This window comes from Melampsora larici-populina (genome assembly GCF_000204055.1).
Source record: "Melampsora larici-populina 98AG31 unplaced genomic scaffold MELLAscaffold_37, whole genome shotgun sequence".
NCBI lineage: Eukaryota > Fungi > Basidiomycota > Pucciniomycetes > Pucciniales > Melampsoraceae > Melampsora > Melampsora laricis-populina.
This window is the reverse complement of record NW_006768801.1, coordinates 797,368-817,005: the sequence shown is the minus strand read 5'-3', so window position 1 is coordinate 817,005 and position 19,638 is coordinate 797,368. Positions and strand designations below refer to the sequence as shown.

General features: G+C 37.9%; 5 protein-coding genes across 5 annotated transcripts; 3 read left to right on the top strand and 2 right to left on the bottom strand.

The window, feature by feature from the left end:
- Positions 1 to 628: 628 nt before the first annotated feature.
- Positions 629 to 2,129, bottom strand: MELLADRAFT_72641 (uncharacterized protein; the record flags this gene model as incomplete). Its single annotated transcript, XM_007413507.1, has 5 exons — positions 629 to 1,045; positions 1,132 to 1,431; positions 1,509 to 1,751; positions 1,830 to 1,995; positions 2,061 to 2,129. 4 exons carry the CDS (start codon positions 1,941 to 1,943, stop codon positions 878 to 880), a joined length of 825 nt encoding a protein of 274 aa, XP_007413569.1.
- Positions 2,130 to 8,591: 6,462 nt separating this feature from the next.
- Positions 8,592 to 11,334, top strand: MELLADRAFT_117425 (uncharacterized protein; the record flags this gene model as incomplete). Its single annotated transcript, XM_007413531.1, has 5 exons — positions 8,592 to 8,890; positions 8,972 to 9,407; positions 9,488 to 10,106; positions 10,195 to 10,446; positions 10,532 to 11,334. 5 exons carry the CDS (start codon positions 8,629 to 8,631, stop codon positions 10,910 to 10,912), a joined length of 1,950 nt encoding a protein of 649 aa, XP_007413593.1.
- Positions 11,335 to 11,925: 591 nt separating this feature from the next.
- On the bottom strand, positions 11,926 to 12,724 carry MELLADRAFT_90449 (uncharacterized protein; the record flags this gene model as incomplete). Its single annotated transcript, XM_007413506.1, has 3 exons — positions 11,926 to 11,991; positions 12,048 to 12,332; positions 12,467 to 12,724. The coding sequence occupies 3 exons, from the start codon at positions 12,722 to 12,724 to the stop codon at positions 11,926 to 11,928; spliced, it is 609 nt and encodes a 202-aa protein (XP_007413568.1).
- A 1,053-nt stretch (positions 12,725 to 13,777) lies between these two features.
- On the top strand, positions 13,778 to 16,297 carry MELLADRAFT_117424 (uncharacterized protein; the record flags this gene model as incomplete). The annotated part of the gene is made up of 6 exons (XM_007413532.1): positions 13,778 to 13,816; positions 14,232 to 14,343; positions 14,432 to 14,617; positions 14,732 to 15,663; positions 15,765 to 15,996; positions 16,081 to 16,297. The coding sequence occupies 6 exons, from the start codon at positions 13,778 to 13,780 to the stop codon at positions 16,113 to 16,115; spliced, it is 1,536 nt and encodes a 511-aa protein (XP_007413594.1).
- Positions 16,298 to 18,687: 2,390 nt separating this feature from the next.
- MELLADRAFT_56986 (uncharacterized protein) lies at positions 18,688 to 19,400 on the top strand (the record flags this gene model as incomplete). Its single annotated transcript, XM_007413533.1, has 2 exons — positions 18,688 to 19,179; positions 19,257 to 19,400. 2 exons carry the CDS (start codon positions 18,759 to 18,761, stop codon positions 19,349 to 19,351), a joined length of 516 nt encoding a protein of 171 aa, XP_007413595.1.
- Between the last annotated feature and the right edge of the window lie 238 nt (positions 19,401 to 19,638).

Here is a 19,638-nt window from a genome sequence, read left to right as displayed (position 1 = left end):
ATGCTGATCTAGGAAAGTCAAAATTTCAAAGGTTTGGTACATGCAAGAAGGGCTTGTTCGGTTACACATCTTGACAAAAGGTTCCGAGTGAAAATCCTACAGAACAAACCCATGTTCTGGGTTTGCTTTGCATCATATGTTTTACATGTGGCAGCAGGTGGCAGCTCTCTGCTTCAAGGCATGATCCCTCTTGAAGTAGGTGACTCTGAAAGGTGGAAAGTAAACGAGATTCAGAGTCTGCAGACAAATCTTTACGACAGTCACTGTCCATGCACTCACTTCCTGGCTATATAGGAGACTAGTGCCGCGTGAGTTCAAACCTGTGCGCACCGGTCCAGCGCCGATGGCGTAGGGGAGCTTTTAAGAGATAAGAGCAGACGCTAGCGGCGAAGACCATAAGAAGAGAGACTGGCCTCAAAGCCAATCAGCCCTTCAGACTATCGACAATCTCTCTCAGCCAAAAGTCAGAACTTTCCTTTGGTTTTTCCTTTAACCAAGGTCCTCCTGTTCAAGCTAACCCTATTACCTTGGCAGTTTCTCTTCTTCAAGTCCTTCCACCCGTCCTACTTCTCTTCGGAATGACTCGCTCTGCTTGCGTCCGGTTAGTTATCTCAGGTTTATGACGATTACTTGAATAAGATTCGTAGCTTTTCCGAAGAGGTATCAATGATATATGTATGTATCCACTAAGAAAATCGTCAAGAAAACCTCAAATGAATTTATCACCAACAAGAAAAATTCTGAAGACTCTATATTTACTTTTTCTTGAGAAAATCAATTACAACTTATAAACAATATCAACCGAAAAGCCAATTATACATAAGCGTCACAAAAATATCAATATAAATCACAAGTTTCAATCTTTAAATGCATTTTTTTAAAATAAACTCCAAAATCGATCATCACTAAACCCACGAATCCAACGTTTGTTGGCAGTTTGACCAGGTGGAGAATTTGAAATCCTACCAGTCCTCATCAATTCTTCTAACACATCAGATCTTTCTAATGAATTCAGATGCGTTTTTGTTAATCTATCTAATTCACTCTGAAAAATCAAACAAAACACTCGAATCAATTTCAGTCTTGAAGGATAAAAGAGATAATCATCAGAAAACAATCAAAATCACTCACCATTGATAACCCTGGGAAATTATGAATAATGTATTCAACTCGATCTAAAGAATTTTTCCAAATCTCTTCGACCATCTCACCATAAATATCATACCATAATCTTGGAATCATATAAGATAAATGAATCTCTGCATATTCAGGTTTAGTCTTTTCACCCCAATTGATTAAATGATCAGATGAAATGATGATGTTTTGATTTTCGTTTTCATTTACCCAATATAATTTAGGTGGTTCAGTTTTCATCATGTATTCAACTGTTTCACCAACTTCTTCTCCATTCATTCGATTTGATAAATCATTCTATTGAAAAACAATCCAAAAACATTCATCATTTTCTTATCAATGTTGGATCACGTTTGAAAAATAAAAAGACTAACCACCAAGTCCAAAGGTTTAATCCCATCTATCCCAGCTTCTTGAACCTTGGTCTGCACCAAGTCTACAAATTCTTCCGATGGAGATGAAGATCTCATAACAGGCTTTTGACGTGAGACTGGTGAATTAAATATCACATTCACACTATTTTCTAATGCGTCATCTCCTAATTGCCTAGTACGATATATCGAACTGGCCTTCCAGCGTTTCGTTCGATTTACAGAGACATCGATCTCTAAGCTCACCTATTTTCCCATCATAACGTCAGATATTAGTCAGAACAATCAATTTGAAGAGTTCATTCAGTTTGATTGATTACTTACTTGGTTTTGAGAGAATGCATGTAGTAGAGCCGCAGTTTCTGTATCAGTGGCAAATAAAGACCAATTGACTTTTCCATCAGAATTATCGTCACACTGAGAACGTAGTCGTTCCATTGCTTCATCTAGCTTAGGTCGAACAACTCGATTATCAGGTGGGCAGATAAATCTAAGATGTCCATCCAAAATTAGTAAAAACTCAAACATATTGAAAAAATTGTAGTAGCGACTCACTTATCCGAATAACAATAGCTGCGACCTGGAAGACGTTTCCTATAATGTACCTTACTCCCAAATATAATCATACCCATAGAATGCAAATACTTGGTAGCGGCAATCAAGATATTCTCTCCATAATGTGAGAGAAGACGAGTGGCAACTGGTTCGGAGTAAGTTTCGATTGGAGTGGATGTAAGAAGCTTGAAAGAAACAAACACTCATCAACTTTAGAACCCAGTGATAGTAGATCAGTAAATGTGATAAGCATACCTTGATAGCCTCAGATGCTCTCATGATCTGCCTAGTTGGTCGATTAGGTACGGCCTTCAAATCATTTGAAAATTCAGTACACATCGAAAAGGCTTCACTGAGCATCGTATCCTCCCGTATTACGTTATTGGCAGAGAGATGAACCTGATCCCATCTTTCAGAAGGCTTAGAGGACTGCGTGATTTGATATACTTTATAAAACTCTTCTAAGGTATCAGGTAAGGGAAATTCAGATGGAACATCTTCGTCTCCTTGTACATTCACTTGTGATCTTAAATATTCTTTATCAATGTTCGATCTAAGATAATCTAAAGCCAAACCACCATCTAAGACTAAAGGCATAGTAGGTGATGGATCCAATAATTCAGGTACTTTTCCACGTTTTTCAAAATATAATTGACTCCATGTATCGGTAAGAAGATCCATATAGATTTTATCTGATTTATCTCGTTCTAATTTTCGGATTCGATTTTTTAAAATCGATTGTTTTGTACCTTTAAAAACATTAGTTGCAATTGACCATGGCCATAAACTTGCACAAGTTGCATAAGCTCGAACTCGCAAGATGGCTGCTAAATCGCGTAAGAATTCATCTAATGTGTCTGTCCATTCTAAACGAGTTCGTTTCCCAGGTACGCTTACAGCTAAAGAAAGCAAAAATCATCCAAATCATTGACATCGAACCACGCCTTGATCCCAATATCATATCGGAGAAAAACTTACTTGTTGGTGGTCGAAGTCCTATCACAACTTGGGGTTGAGGTCGTATAGCGCGTGCTGCGATTGCACTCCATCTCAAAGGTCGTTCTGGAAACTTGTGTAAAGCTCCCCTGTCATAATGAGGCTTGGGTGGCACTTTGATTTTCTTCACCTTGAGTAATTTAGCTTGTACTGAAGGTAATAAAGGTAGTTGTCCAGGCTTTTGAGTTCCTTTTGGTCGGTTATTCGAAGGAATGGTTTCAGGCTCATCGTCTTTCTTTTCTTCTCTACGTTTAAGCCATAATGATAGCTCAGATTCCAATTGTGTAGCATTAATACCACGCGTAGGGGTAATAAAAAGGGTATGTAAAGCTCCATGGACGTCTTCATCAATCTGATCGATTCCAGATTGTGCTTTGAATCGATTAATGATTGAATTGAAATCATCTTCTTTTTGTTGTAATAAGTTTTTAGCTTTGGCCGCCAAGACTCTTCCTGCTTCTTCTTGTGCTAATTTAAGTGCAGCTTCGTCTACTAATTTATTATTTTCCGCGTCAGAACCTGATTCTTTCTTACGTAGCTTTTTCTTTGCCTTTCGTTTCCCAGCCAAATCCCTAGTAGCTTGAATCGTCTTTTTAAATGCTTCAGGAGTTGTACATAAGATTCGAGCCAGGCGTTCGACTTCTTGCGTATCGTTTTCAAGATCTAAGGGCGGATATTTGTGTTTATTATTTAATCTGATAGCTTGTTCTCTTTGGCTCCACGTTAATTGTACCTCACTATGCCACTTCGATTGATCAGTCAACAGTTGAAGTAATGTATGCGAGTCAGTAGAAGCACTGAATTGATCATCTTCATTCAAGCTTTCAAATTTCTGTTGTAACGGTGGAGCTTCTGGATCGGGTAGTGAAGCACGATGAAGTTCTGTCCAAAACCAATTCCCATCATCTACATTCTTAAGCGGCCACTTGGCGAGTAATGGTGGTGGAGTCGGAGGTGATTGACTAAGTTTATGAATCAAGGCTTCATTGGCTAGACTAAAGAGCCCAACAGTCATGTTCATCTGACAAGGTTGATAATAGATTTTCTCGGCATTTGGTACCGATCTAAAGAATTCTGTGGGTTCTGTTGACTTTCTCAAGGGGATTAAGACACGTAGATGGACTAAGACTTCCACCGCCTCGTAAACTTTCCTTCTTGAAGATTGATGTGCGATCTTCAACATTCGTCGGATATTGGGAGGTACTTGACTCATTGGCTTCTGCATCGCACCTGGAGTTACTCGGTAAGCTTCGAACTCGTCACTTTGAGACATGATCGGTACTATCTGATTAAAAACTTCCAAAGGCAAGTCTTGGAAGAGGAAACCACAGGCAAAAATGCGACATTGACCATTGAAAAACAAATTGGAAGTACTCTCTTGATAATTTTGTTCGAATGACTTTAAAAGAAAGAGATGTAAAGATCGAGCCCGCGCCACTCGTCCCATTTGATAACCATAGAGTTGAGCAATACATCTCCATTGATTTTTGAACATAGCTTGTAGAGCGTCCTCTGAAGCATCAACCAGTGTCCTCCTCATCTCTCTCCTCGCTGCATTAGTATTAGGTAGCGGGCCATCTCCTACTACTGGCTTCCTGGTTGGTACATTTAGCGCTTTGTTTTGTAAGATATGATCTCGAGCTCGTAAATCCTCCAACCAGTTGATCATCTCCGGACTGTCTAAAGGAATACTAGCCAAGTATACCACTGAACGTCGGACTGGATTCCCAATCGCATCCGGCACCATCACAGTAGTCACCTTTATTTCGCCTCGAGTCTGAAGAGCCCATAGTGTAGTATTGAGAGTCCTACTATCCATAGGGTTCGCAGCACTGGCTTGTTGACCCGGACCAGCCAAATCTCTGACTGCTTTTGCCAAGTCTTGAGTCTTTTCTGCTATTCCACCGGCAAATCGGATAGCTTCTAATAGCTGTTGTTCTCGATTCAAAGTTGTTAAGTTTTGACGGTTTCGTGACGACAAGCCGACCACTATGTTATAAGAATCCAAGGATATATGAGTACGATGAAATGCGCTTCATGTGATAAGCTGAAGTCACGGAGCTAAGAAATCAATGGCTTACCCAGTCTTGCAGAGGATCTTGTGGTTCGAGGAAGCATTTTAGGTGGACTGGCCGGTAACGACGAAGATGTGGATGTCGATGGCTGACATTCTGAAGAGGTTGATATTGTTGTAAGTTGAGAAATACATGGCTGGGATGGCTCAGCGGGCGCAGCAGCTTTGGTGACAATAGGTTGAGATTCATCACCATCGAGCCGATCGATGGCAGGTTGTTCAGTACTTTTTTGCTTCTTTCGGTTGCGAACTGCAGCCGGAGCAACTTTCGGTTTCTCTTCCTCATCGTGATCATTAGACTCCACTGGGACTGTTACGGTATTGGTTGTTGAACGCCTAGGTCGTAATGACCGTCGAGTCGAAGAAGGGGTCACAGTTTCAGCTTCTGGGCCGGGCCTCCAATCATCGTCTTCACGTGAAATATCAGCATTTGGGGCAGTTGGCTGTCCACACTCGGATGACTGAGATGACTTCGCTGATTCTTCATCGGTTGTTTCTGGTTCCGAGTCCGCATCCTTCCGATTCCGTTTTCGCTTAGCAGGTGTGATGCGCTTGGTGGCGGGTGGTAACCGAGTCCTCTTGAATGGAACTGGCAGTAATGTTCTTTTGGCCTTTACCTTTTCAGCATTATCTACAGGAGTGCTAGACTCCACATTATTGTTCTGGGCGTATTTGGCAGTCAAAGCGTCTCGCTCTTCGGTGACATCCACTCCCGAGTCTTCTTTTGCTTTCAAAGCTTTACGTTCCGCGGCTGTGATTCCTTTAGGATATTTTCTAGGTCGGCCTGTAATGAGAGGTTCACCGGCAGGTCGCTTTGCTCTATTACCCCACACTCCCTTGGGTTCGATAACAATCATACCATATAAATCTTCAACTTTTTCATAAAAATATTGAGCGACCGGTACCGGATGGATATCCATAAAATCACCTGAATGCTCCACAGGTTCTTTCTCTAGGTCATCGGGTAAAGCAATAGCTGTTGCCTGACATCGATTTCTCAAAGCATCAGCGCTGAACCATCGAACGCGCTTTTCTCGTCCACATGTTTCAAGAACACTCGCAATCTTCATGTCTACAAGATGTGAAGGTGGGTGGTCTCTTTCCATCCTCGTGAGTATCTGTTCAGCGGTACGTAATTCGAGATCGTTCAATTTTCTACATAGATCCTAAATGTAAATGCACACATTAGTCACGACTTCAATCATAACAAAATCCAAGAGCTAATCACCTTGTATATGATGCCCTCTTGACCAGCTTCCGAAACAAGCCCATAAAGGGTTTGGCCGATAGACCTCGTCAATGGTAAAACACAGAGTTCACCTTCCAGCTCGTCAGGTGAAGGATCGGCAGGGGTAGGGGCCGCCTGCTTGACAGCTGTATCATCCATTGATGATAAACCGGTGGCCGTCAAACGAATACAGGGGGAATTTCCAGCAACGTTCAAGATGACCACTTTTTCCAAAAAGCCACGTTTGATATAAGCATCTATCTGTCGATTAAGTCGTCTACGTTCATCTTTGGAAGGAACTGCAATTCCCTAGGTTGTAAAAACAGTGAATCATGATAATTTGTCTTTTGTCAAGTTTTTGTCACGTTTGGTTCCAAGATTGAATTTTTAAAAGAAACGTACGATTGCCTTGATGATATCAGCATGAATCATAGTATGATGAGCGCTGCGTTTAAGGACTGTACAAATCCTTGATCGGATCAGAGGTTCATTGACAGCTAGATGCTCTTTGGTGATAGGAGACAAGGGCGGGTGATCCTGAGGTTCCTCTGATTGACCTTCATTCTTAGAACCGATCAAGTTTTGAATTGTTTGAGGAGGAGTTCCTAGCTGAGCAGCGGTAGAAGTACTTGTTCCAGGAAATTGAGTCTCGAAACCAAACCCACCGAATTGATTATTAATGTTAAGATTCGAAGGGTTAAAAGGATCATCTAGAAATAAATTGAAGCCAGGGGTTGACAAGGATGAAGTGGAAGGTGCTGTCTTTGCTGGATTATCAGTTTTCAAAAAATCTTTATACCACTCAGAGGTAGCCAAGTATCGTTTGTGAACGACTCGATTAGTCCAAGCTTTGTGTTGATAAGCTCGAAATTTCGTGACAATTCCCATATCGGTCAAAACTTTGACGAAATGGAATAGAGATTTTTGATCGTGCTTTAGTTGTCGACCAAGTTCGATGACCGTGGCACCCGCTTCTCTGCCTTGAGCTACGATACAAAGTACTTGATAAACGTAAGGTGTAAGTTTAGGACTCTTGATCGTGAGATTGTATTGTGATCAAGATTGTTGAGAGTAGGAATGATCATTTGTCAGCTTGACGCGTTTATTCTCATTTTGAAACATGAAAGTGAAAACATACTCTGATATCAGTCCCGACCACTGCTCTCCAACAAGACATGGGATCTACCGCGATCCTGAGTCTACTCTCACTATCTTCATCCGATCCATATCTTGCAAGTAATTCTCCTCTCCCTAGTCTTCCGATATCATTAGCATCAAGTTCACGCCATTCCCTCGAGACAGAAGCAGCAGTAGGTTTAGATTCTTTAACTTTTTTCTTTGAATTTTCGCTTTGTTTTTTATCTACAAGTCTATTCTTTTGAACTTTGCCTGTTTCGATTGCACGTTGTTGTCCTATACTTAATGCAGGTGTTCCACCTGGTTGAGTTGAATTTGAACGTTTTTCATTTAAAGTTCTTCTGCTTGCTGAGAGACTTGGTCTAGTTTTACGTTGAGTCATCAGATTTGAAGCGTTCGAAACCACTGCTGGAAGTTCTAAAGGATGATGACTAGTCGTTTCTTCTCCTACACTTTCTTCCACCATTGGACTATCGTCTTTTTCTTGAGGATCGGTATCAGCAGATTGTTGAGTTTCTCGTGTAGGTTTAGCAGGTATTTCGACTACCCCAAGTCTAACTTGATCAAGTTCGCATAGTTTTTTCCAAACAAAGTTTTTATAAGAAGAATCAAGTAATTGAGGTGGTTCTGATGGATGTTGAACTAATCTACGTGAATGATAAGTTTCTATAAATCCATCTAACCTGGCAACAGAGCAGCCTAAAAACCAAAGATTCATTAGATTCATATGGTTTTCAAAATCGAAAGTTGATGAAAAAGTAAGCCTTACCTTCTTCCCCATCCATGGCCATCTCCGTTACTAGAAACCCAAGTAGTTCGTCTAGCATTTTGGAATCTGATTATTTGAATGAGACGAAATTTTATTTAGGATGAGTGGTAAAATATCAAATCATGTTGCGTCAAGAAATTTTGAAAATTCGGTTTCTCGGAACCTTCTCCGTTAAAGACCAGGGAAGGAAGATTTAAGTTTTAAAGCACCGTGCAACCGGTACGGTACCTCGGATCACGTCGCGTAAGACACGGTGACACCGGCTCCGACCCAAATTTGAGCCAGATGATGGATGTATGCTGCAGGTTTGGAAAATGGAGATCCCAACCAAAACCAAAACCAAAAAAGAATAAACAAACTTTCGATGACCACCACGTCCACTACCACCACCACTACTGATATCACCGGAACATCAGAATATCATAAACAGATTCACAACAATCACCAAGACATGTTAGAACCCACTAACTACGAAATCAAACAACCAGAAACAATTCCCAATCAAAACCACGATGGAGAGACGACGGATGAGATTCAAGATCATCACAAACAGACCGAAGTTTCAAACCATTCAAAAAGATCAATAAGTGTAGATAGTGATTCATCAATCGAATATGAAAAGAAAGGTAACTCACTTTTTTCGATTCTTTCATAACCAACATGCAATCACAAAACTGATGTCATCATTCGATTACTAATGGAAAAAGTTAAAGAACCAGATGAATTATATCGATTAGTACCATCATCAAGTTTAAGTCCAGTCTCACCCGAGAAAACTCAAGAATCAGGTCAATATTCAAATCAAACACCACATTCATTAAAGAGAAGAAGAACCGCTTTACAATCTAATCATCATCCTTCACCTAAACCGATTAGACAACCAAATCAATCTCCTATCATCTTAACTAGTCCATTATCTTCTCATCCTCCTACTCCTACTCAATCTAATTCGAATATCAATTTAACATTTGAAGTGGGTAAAGTAGTTTGGGCTGATATTGGTTGTACACCTCAGGAAAAGTATTGGTGGCCTGGGATCATTGAAAAATCTGAATCAATAGATCATCAAGATGAATTAGGATCTCAAAATCATCAAATGATGATACGTCTTTTTGAAGAAAAAGGTAAAAAATCTAAAGCTTTGTAAGTTGACTTCATTTAAAAAAAACTCAATTTGAAATAATGTTTTGAAAAACAGCTAATTCAAGTTTTTTCATTGATAGAGCTAAAGAAAGAGTTCGATTGATTTCAAGTTTTAATAAAGTCAAAGAATTCATAATCGATTTAGATTTCCAACCACGTAAATTCAATCCGATCTTAAAAGTTAAAGGCTTATCACGAGATTATCCAACCGAACGTAGTCTTTCCAACAGTTATGCAATCGCATATGAATGTCATTCAGTTTATGCATATGAAGATGATGATGAATTACCTGATGTAGGTACTTGTATGATTCCGTTATCTCAACAAACTAGATCAGCTGTATCTAAAACGAAATCCACTCAAGAAACGAGGGAAGCATCAGTTAATTCAACTCTTTCGGATGATAAGATCATCGAGATTGATGATGATGAAGACGAAGAAGATGAAGGACCAGATCCCGAGATTAATATTCATGATGAAGTGATCCTTTCAAAGGATAAACGGAAAGGACAATATTGGCCTGCTAGAGTGACGGGATATGTGGGGTTGAAGATTGTTAAACAACCTGGGAATCGATCAAGGAATGTGAAACCGAGGAAAGAAAAGTATTATCATATTAAGTTTTGTGATGGTACACAAGTTGAAGTTCCTCGATCATATTTTTTAACTTCAGATCAAACTGAATTTCATCAAGTCTCGGTAAGAATCTTCTTTCTTATCTTTTGTTCAAGCAGAATGATTTGGGTTTCTGAGATTTTGGTTTTGGAATTTGGAATTTGATGAACAGATCGGACAAGTGACAACTAATGAGATTAAATTTAATAAGTTTATTGAAGTTTTAGAACCTCATTTGACTGAAATCGATTTTATTGTAAAAGGAAAATCAACTGATCTTTCAATCCAATCACAACATGAAACGTTTTTACTAAATGTTAAAGGTAGATCTTTGATCCCACGTGATGTGAAGTATGGACGGTATACTGAAAAGTTAATTGTAGAAGTTGGACATTTTTTAAGAGATCGATATTTAACTTCAACCGTAAGACCCTTTTATCCTCAAAATTATAATAAGCATTGTGGAATATCTAATCTTAAGATGGTTTTGGTTTTGTTGTTGTATACAGGAATCGAATGAATATGATCCAGGTTTTCTAGAATTAGATGATGCACAAAAAAGTCAATACGTTTTTGATATTCTAGTACCACAATTACTTTGGTTAGTCACAGTAGAACAACATAAACAATCATTATTAGAAGACGAAGAAGATTCAACAGAAGCATCGATCTTGAAAAGAGCCCAAGAATTAGCATTAGCCGAATTACATGATGCCGATATTGTAGACCGAGTGTATGCATTAAGGAATTCAAACTCGTTGGGTCATCGTCAGGGTCATGGTCATGCTCAGAGTGATGATGATGAGAATGGGAAAAGATCAGTAGGTAGATCTACTTGTAATTCACAGAAAACGTTTGTTAAGTATTGGGATGGATCTGATAGTGGTTAAAAACAAGAAGAATTAGGGTTCGAAATTTTTCTCACTTTTTCAACAACAAAACAAAAAATCACACAAAAAAAACACAATCTGTAACTTTTTAGTCTATCTGTTCTTTTGTTGCAATCATCGATGAACTTCATTCATCATCATCATCATCATCATCATTTTTCATCTCTCTCAATAGTAGTCATTTTTTTTAAACCATTTTTGTGAACATTTGAATTTGTATTGATCATTTAACTTGGAATCTATCATAGGTGTGTTTGAAGTTATTCTTGATATGTTTCTTATTGGTAGTTTTTGGTATATTGAAGTGTTTTGTAAACTTGATTAAATATGAATTAAGAATTTCTTTTGAAACATTAGATTTAAAGAATTATAAGTTATTTGATTAAGAAGATCTAGTTGAGAAATTTTAAGATGTTAATCATAACCCATATATGTTTGATTTTAAAATGTGAGAATGAAAGATATTCTATCACAGAGAAACACTTTAAATTCAGAATGAAATCCTTCACTCGAATTTACTTAAGCACACTGGCTCCAATGGATCATTAGGAATCTTTCAATTCATACAAAAAAATGGGTTCAATGAACATTTTTAAATAATTATGTTCCATTAGATTTTTTAAAATAAATTATAAAACAAATGATTAAAGTGAAAACCCAAATTCTAAAATTTCAATCCAATCCAATCTAATCCAATAAATATTAACCCCAAAATCGAAAAAAACATAAAACCCCAAACCGTAACCAAAAAGGAAAAAATTCTTTGAGGATGACCTTTTCAAAACCGAACCCAACCATCCAAACATCAAAAAATCTCTTTATTATAAAGATGATTGGTTAAGGTTTTTTTAAAACATCAATCGGATCTAATCTTTCTAATTCACACCAATTTATTTTCGATTTCGATCCATAATGAGTTTCTAAAAACTGATTTGTAATACGAAAATGATGTTGATGAGATCCAAGGAAACCTAAATGAGATGTACTTGGTTTAGGATGAGAAGTATGTAAGATCAAATGATTTCTTTTAGACTATAAATCCCAAGTAAAAAGCAAAGCAAGTAAAGCGCAAGAAAACCCTCATCAAACGTCAGACCTTGAAGGAATTTATGGGAAGAAAAGAGAGAGACTTAACTGAAGGAATTGATGATTGATTAATTTGGTTTAATGCATTTTCTCCCCATATAAGAAAAACAAGACCGAGCTGAAGATCACTACCTCCTTGTTGATCAATTAAATTTAGGACGACTTGTGTGAATCTTTCCCAACCGATTCCTTGATGTGATGTACCAGTTGATCTTGGAATGGTTTGGATGATGTTGAGTAAAAGGATACCTGATTGGGTCCATGAAACTAATGAACCGTGTGATAAGTTGGAAGGAAATTGGTTTGGAAATTGATGGTTTAATTCGTTATGAATCTTTTCAAAAACAAACAAACAAAATCCATAAGATTTAAATCATCAAAACAAACATTCGAAAAAGATGGGTTGAAGATTGATTAGCTTTTGAGGTACTTGATTTAATGAATAAACTATTTCAAAAGGTTTCCCACATTATTCATCGTACCTAAGATCCGCTTAGAAGTAATAGACTGAGAGTAAGCCAATCCATGAGAAAAGCCAGGTTTGTTACTCGGTTCATCACCCAAGATGATGACCTTAACTTTGTTTAAAGGAGTCAGATGACTCCAATTATAAAGTTGATCAAATGGAGGAAAGATATGATTTGAAGGGTCTTCTTTTGATGGTCTTTCTCCTCGACTGTAATCGTAATGAGACCTTTCGACAATTTCTTCGTGTAGTTCTATCATTCCGATTTCTTGAAATGAGTATTGTAGGTGGGCCAGGTATGAGGGATGTAGGCCATGGATCGGATCGAATTCTAGGGGTAAGCTTTGAGGTGTGATGGGATAGTATTGGGATTCGTCGTCTTGGATTTCTCTTGAAGTTGGAGTTGGATTTCGAATTGGAGATGGGTTTGGAAATGATTTGGTGGAGTAAAATGATTCTGATGTTGTGGAATTTTCGTCATCGTTTATTGAGTCATGCTCTTCTTCATTCAATGGGATTTCTTCAGCATTTGAAGAGTTTTCTTCGTCTATTGAGATTTCTTCAGCATCTATTGAGTTTTCTTCATCTATTGAGGTTCCTTCTTCATCTATTGAGGTTCCTTCCTCATCTATCGAGGTTCCTTCATCTATTGAGGTTTCTTCATCATCTATTGAGGTTTCGTCATCTATTGAGCTTTCTTCATTGATCGAGTTTTCTTCATTGATCGAGTTTTCTTCACCGATCGAGTTTGATTTCTTAATAATCAGTTTCTTTGGTCTACTACTCGTAGATATACCCAAACCAGAAATCGCCAAAACTTCTTCATCTTCACAACCAGAAGTATTAACGATTTCTTGACTTGAGATTTCTTGACTTGAAGTAGGTAATTCTGATTCGTTTAATATGACTGAATCATCCGTCGAACCATCATCATCATCATCATCATCATCATCATCATCATCATCATCATCATCATCATCGTCATCATCGTCATCAGTTTGATGAGATTCAAATAATAATGTCATTAGTTGAGTTAACTTTTGGTTCATTTCATCAATCGTTTTCCATACTTTATCAATTTCTTGTTGATGAGTTTTATGTATCTTTTCACATTCTTTACATTCTTGTTTTTCTAAATTACTTTGAAGAATAGTTCTTTTTGTTTGTTTGATTGGTTTCATACTGCTCTTTGATGATTTAAGTGTTTTGTTTTGTTTTGTTTTGGTCGATTGGATTGATCGGTGTAAAAGTGTCTGATGAGATCCTTTAGAACAGATCAGTTACTTTTGAACAAGTCATTCGAATAGATAGTCATGACTCATCAAAGAGAAGAGAAGAAAGAAGAAAATCAAGTCAGAAATGCAATCCCCACAGTTGATTGATTGGTTCATTTAACCATTAACTCATTTCATTTCATTTCTTTTCTCATCTGACGAACTCTTGTTTCGATTAATCGGATCCTAATCGAATTGAATAGTTTATTTCATGGGTTTTGACAACTTGTATTGTATGGGAATACAAAGGGTTTTAGTTGATCACCCGACTCGACCCGAAGAATGAAAACTTGAACCAATTGATCACTTTGACACTTTCACCCCAACATAACTATCTCATTCTCATATCTCACTATCAACAGATCAACACATCAAAACCAATCACTTTCTGATGTTATCTCATCTATCAATCAGATCAGCAAAGGTATTCTTCATCTATACTCTTTAATCATTCAAAACTTTTTAATAATGTGTTTTTTTTTCAATAAAATAGGTCTCTACTTTGAATTATTCTAAAACTTCTTTGAATTCAATTAATTGGAACAAAAGAAGGTTTGCAACCGAAACTAATGATTCTCAGTACGATGTAGTGGTCATCGGAGGAGGTAAACTTCTCATCCAAAAAACAAATCAAAACCAAAATCAAACGATAAACATTCTTTTGTTTTTCTGGTGTGTGGTTTTTTTTTGTAGGTCCAGGAGGATATGTTGCAGCCATCAAAGCAGCTCAGTTAGGATTAAAAACAGCGTGTGTAGAAAAACGTGGAAGTTTAGGTGGTACTTGTTTGAATGTGGGATGTATTCCTTCGAAAGCTATGTTGAATAATAGTCATCTTTATCATCAAACTTGTCATGATTTAAAATCTAGAGGGATTGATGGTCAGTTTTCCCCAAAACAAAAACCCCAAAACCAAAAATAAACTTCTTCGATCGAGGAATACTGATTCTTTCTTTTTTGTTTTTTTGTTTTTTTTTGGTTGAGGGGGGTTTTAGTTAGTGATGTACAATTGAATTTACCTAACATGTTAAAAGCAAAAGATAAAGCTGTTTCAAACCTCACCAAAGGTATCGAAGGATTATTCAAAAAGAACAAAGTCGATTACTTTAAAGGACATGGATCATTCTCATCCTCAACATCGATCAGTGTAGATTTACTAAACGGTTCAGGAAAACAAGATCTGAAAGCCAAGAATATTATTATTGCTACTGGATCTGAAGTTTCACCTTTTCCTGGTGGTTCGATTGAGATTGATGAAAAACAAATCGTCTCTTCTACTGGTGCATTAGAATTAAACTCGGTTCCAAAAAAGATGATCGTTATAGGTGGAGGGATCATTGGATTAGAGATGGGATCGGTTTGGAGTCGATTAGGAGCCGAAGTAACTGTAGTAGAATATTTAAGTACGATTGGGGGTCAAGGAATTGATGGTGAAATGGCCAAAAGTTTTCAAAAGATTTTGTCTAAACAAGGGATTAAGTTTAAGTTGAATACTAAAGTTACTGGATTAGAGAAACTTTCAGATCAAGATTGTAAAGTGAAAGTTGAAGCATCAGATGGATCGAAACAAGAAGAATTAGATGCTAATGTGGTCTTGGTGGCTGTTGGACGAAGACCGAATACGAGTGGATTGAACTTAGAAGCAGCTGGAGTCGAACTTGACTCACGTGGTAGAGTGGTCATCGATAATCAGTATAACACATCTGTTTCGAATATCAAATGTATTGGTGATGTGACCTTTGGACCGATGTTGGCTCATAAGGCTGAAGAAGAAGGGATCGCGATTGCTGAGATCATTAAACATGGTCATGGTCATGTGAATTATGATGTGATTCCTTCAGTGGTTTATACTCATCCGGAAGTGGCTTGGGTAGGAAAGACAGAAGAAGATTTAAAGAAAGCAAATGTGAATTATAATGTTGGAAAAGTTGAGTGTTTTCCTCTTTTTCACAAAAAAAACCACCAAAAATGTCAAACTGAATCTGGAGAGATGTTGGTCATTCGGTTTTGCTTCTATTTTTGAAACAGTTTCCATTTTTAGCTAATTCTAGAGCTAAAACAAATGATGATTCAGAAGGCATGGTGAAATTCTTAACCGAAAAAGAAACCGATAAGATCTTAGGGATTCATATTATCGGACCTAATGCAGGTGAGATGATTGGAGAAGGAGTCTTGGCCATGGAGTATAGTGCTAGTTCTGAAGATATTGCTAGAACGTCACATGCTCATCCTACTTTAAGTGAAGCGTTTAAAGAAGCTGGTGAGTTTGATTCATTTTTCTTGAGAGAGAGATTTGAAAGAAGGTGTATTGATGTTTTGGGTTTTCGTGCTGTTTTCTTTTTAGCTATGGCTGCAAGTGGAAAAGCTATTCATTTTTGATTGTCTTTGATTTTGTTTTCTGATGAATTTGAATTTGAAGTTTTGATTTTTTTTCTGATGGATTGTAACTTGAGAGAGAAAGAGAGAAAAGAATATATTGTAGTTAGATAGTTACTAAGATTGATTAAAAAAAGTCAAAAAAGTTGGTGAAGTAAGATTAGATATCATGGTTGATCATGGGTTTGGGTGAGATTGTGATTGAGAGCAAGATGAAAGTGTAAGGAAAGGACAGGTATTACATTGAATTTCATGCTTGAGGAATTATGGTGATGATGATGAAAAAGCTCCAATCAAACTTTTCTATGTACATCCCAAAACTAAATTAATTCCAAAACTACATACAACTAATTCATGATATGTTGGACTTCAGCAAATAAGAATATAGTTTTTTTCTACCTTGAAAAGAATAACCTTTAGAGGTTGCCACCATTTCAGTATAAGTTGAAGATTGCAAAAACCTGAAAAAGTTCAAATTTTAGTCTTTAACTTGATCTGAACACAGCAAAGACTATACTCTTTTTCAGTGGTAACCTTTGAAGTTTCCATCTGCTTTAAGGTAGTGAAAAACTTTGTTGTTTTGTCTTAACATCCAACATATAATGAATGGTTGTGCTGCTGAAAACCAAAAGATACAGTCTTTGCCAAACTTAACTCTCATGTCAACTTGAGCAAGTTCCTGAGCTGTAACCAGCTTGCTCAAACAAGGGACTTATAATGTGTGAAAATTGAATTTCAAGCATGAGATCAGACAGGGCTTTTGCCCAGAATCTCATATTTCCCTTGCACAAAAAAACAAGTCATTCAAACTCTCATTCAGATGATGATGAAAATGATGTGCAAGAGTCACATCAACAATTTGGCGCTCTCCATCTTCTAACAGCACAAATCTCAATTTATAGTCACAAAGGCTACTTGGGCAACTCCTGGGGCTATACCTGAATGATGGATGACTGTGCCATACCAAACCTCAGATTTTGGGACAAAGCCATTGAATTCAATTTGGCAAACTACAGTTTGGTAGGTTGCAGTGTACCTCTAGTGGGTTTGGAGGTGCCAGATTGACTAAGTACAGTAGATTTTGAAAAGGTTGAAATCCAAGTTTTCAAAAAATCATCAGCTGGGCCGTACAAGGTGTAGCACCGGCCCAAATTTAAGTGGCTGGGCTGTTGAGTAACCCATCTTGGACAAGGATTTGCAGACTATGACTTGCACTAACCTGGTGATCCTCAATGAATTCCATTCAAGTTTGACATTTTCCCATCTGACAACTTTTCTGGTTCCAGATGGGAAGACCCTCAAGGGCTGTTTGGAATGGCTTTTTTCTATTGAACTTCAGGAACAATTGAGTTTATATCCCTTCTTCACAAACATCTTTCAGTCTTTATTCATACTCTGTCAAAGATTTCAATTTTGAATTTTTCTGTTGTTCATCATTAAATCATTCTGACTTTCTCTTGAAATACTTTTTAAAAATGCCTAAAACTCCATTTTGTGATTCCAAGCCCAGCAGCAACTTGAATGAATCTCAAAACCTGTCTGATTCCAACCAAGCATCAGTTCCTTTTAGTTTAGGATTAGGTTTGCCATAGTGACTGATCAAGTTCTCTGTAGCAGAATCCATTCTCATTCTGAGGAATCCACCCTCACGGAACATCTGGATGCCACCAAGGAAAATTGAGAATTATCAATTGAACTGCTCATTTTTGGGAATCCATTTGATCTAAACACCAGCAGACGCAATCCAACATCCGGTATAGGATCTTGAGAATTGTCCGTGGTGTATGACTTCAGCCATGAAACCTCAGAAATTGAAAGTCGTAAGTAAAGTAAACATTCAACAATCTTGTTTGGTTCTGTGCTGACATCTCATTCTTTATGGTTCCATTGCCAAAAGTCAAAAAATAAACCTGGTAAGTAAACAATCAAATGAAATTTTCTGTATCAGGGCTGACTTACCTTTCTAGTTGCTTTGCCTGAATCCATCAAGCAGAAGCTTCATGATCAGACAATCACTTTTGGGTTGTATACGCTGGAAGCAGCCACCAGGCTGGTCAAGGCCAATCACAGGACAAAGTGAATATAGCACAAGTTCCCCGTAATCAAGCAAAAGTTAGACATCTCAAACAGTCATCTTGGCCAGTTGAAATCCCACTTAATGATCATCACTGAAAAAATCCAAAACAATACAGGAGGTGGTATGAGCAACGCGCAAACCCCGCCGCGGCGCGCCGCATTTTGGGTCCACTGGGACAGTGCTGGGGTTTACCCCAGTGGCTACGTAGCCCCACCGCAGCACAATCTCAGTTTCGAAAAATCCAAGTGAGGCAGCGGCGCGCTGAAATGGGGCGCGCCGCGCCGCAGACCGCATTTTTTGCAGGCACTCGATTGCATTGCTAGAACCGACTCGTTGGTTCATAAGCCCATGGGGATTTAGCGGGACTGTCGGGTCGGCCGAAGATCGGACTTTCCAAGGGATGTTGAAGAAGATCATCCCTCGGAAAGGTCACACGATAGTTTCCGAGACTTCTCAATCCCCTTATCCCCCTTTTCCAGTTAGCTCAAACTTGAGTTAAGATTCGTTGAAGAAAGTTTTTATTATTGATCAAATTATTAAAAAATTATTATTGGAAAAATTACTAAATCATGGAGAAATCACTGTTAGAACAAATCGGACAAGCTGAAGAAAACGCGACTAGAATGACAAGGGCTCAATCAGCAGCTTTAGAAAGAAGTAGAGCAGATACGAAAGAAGAAGGGGGATCCGGGAATCAGATTCAAGAGCAAAATCAAGGACAAGACCAACAAAAGGAAAGCAACACGGGAGAGATTGGAAATAGTCAACAGATAAAATCAATAAATGAAGAAGGACAAGGAGCTGAAGTAGCGGGTCAACAAAACTCAGAAGATCAACAAAGAAGAGCTGAAGGCGATAGAAATCAAGAAGCGCAAGATGGAGTAGATGGTATTCCGTTTATTCAAATAACCAACGCGGATGAATCGGAAGATGAGTCGTGGCACCCACCGACAAGAAGTCAAAAAGGGAAGAATCGGAAATTATTGTCACCTGTATCAGAAGAAGAAGAGTTGTCAATTGCATGTAGCGGGTCAATGGGTAAGTTATAAATCAAAATCAATATTCACATTCATCACTCGATATCAGATATTCGTACAGTGCCCATACGGTTCAGTTTTCCTTGTATGGAAATGTAACTGTGGAACCAAGATGGAAGTCCTAGTAGTTTCTCATAAAGAGAATGTAACTACGCGTAGGATAACATAGTTTCTCAGAAGGAGAATGTAACTATGGAATAAATAGTTTCTCTATGTGAGAATGTAACTATAGAAGTGGTAATCCTAAAGGGACAATGTCCACGAGAAGGTGTCCATGACATAATTTAAACCAAGAGTCAGAAAGAACGAATTTTCATAAAGTAGAGAAACAATGTTTAGGAAGGAAGATTACTCACAATCATAAATTTCTTCTGAATTTCTTCATTAATAGCCGAAGGAGATGGCTTGATTG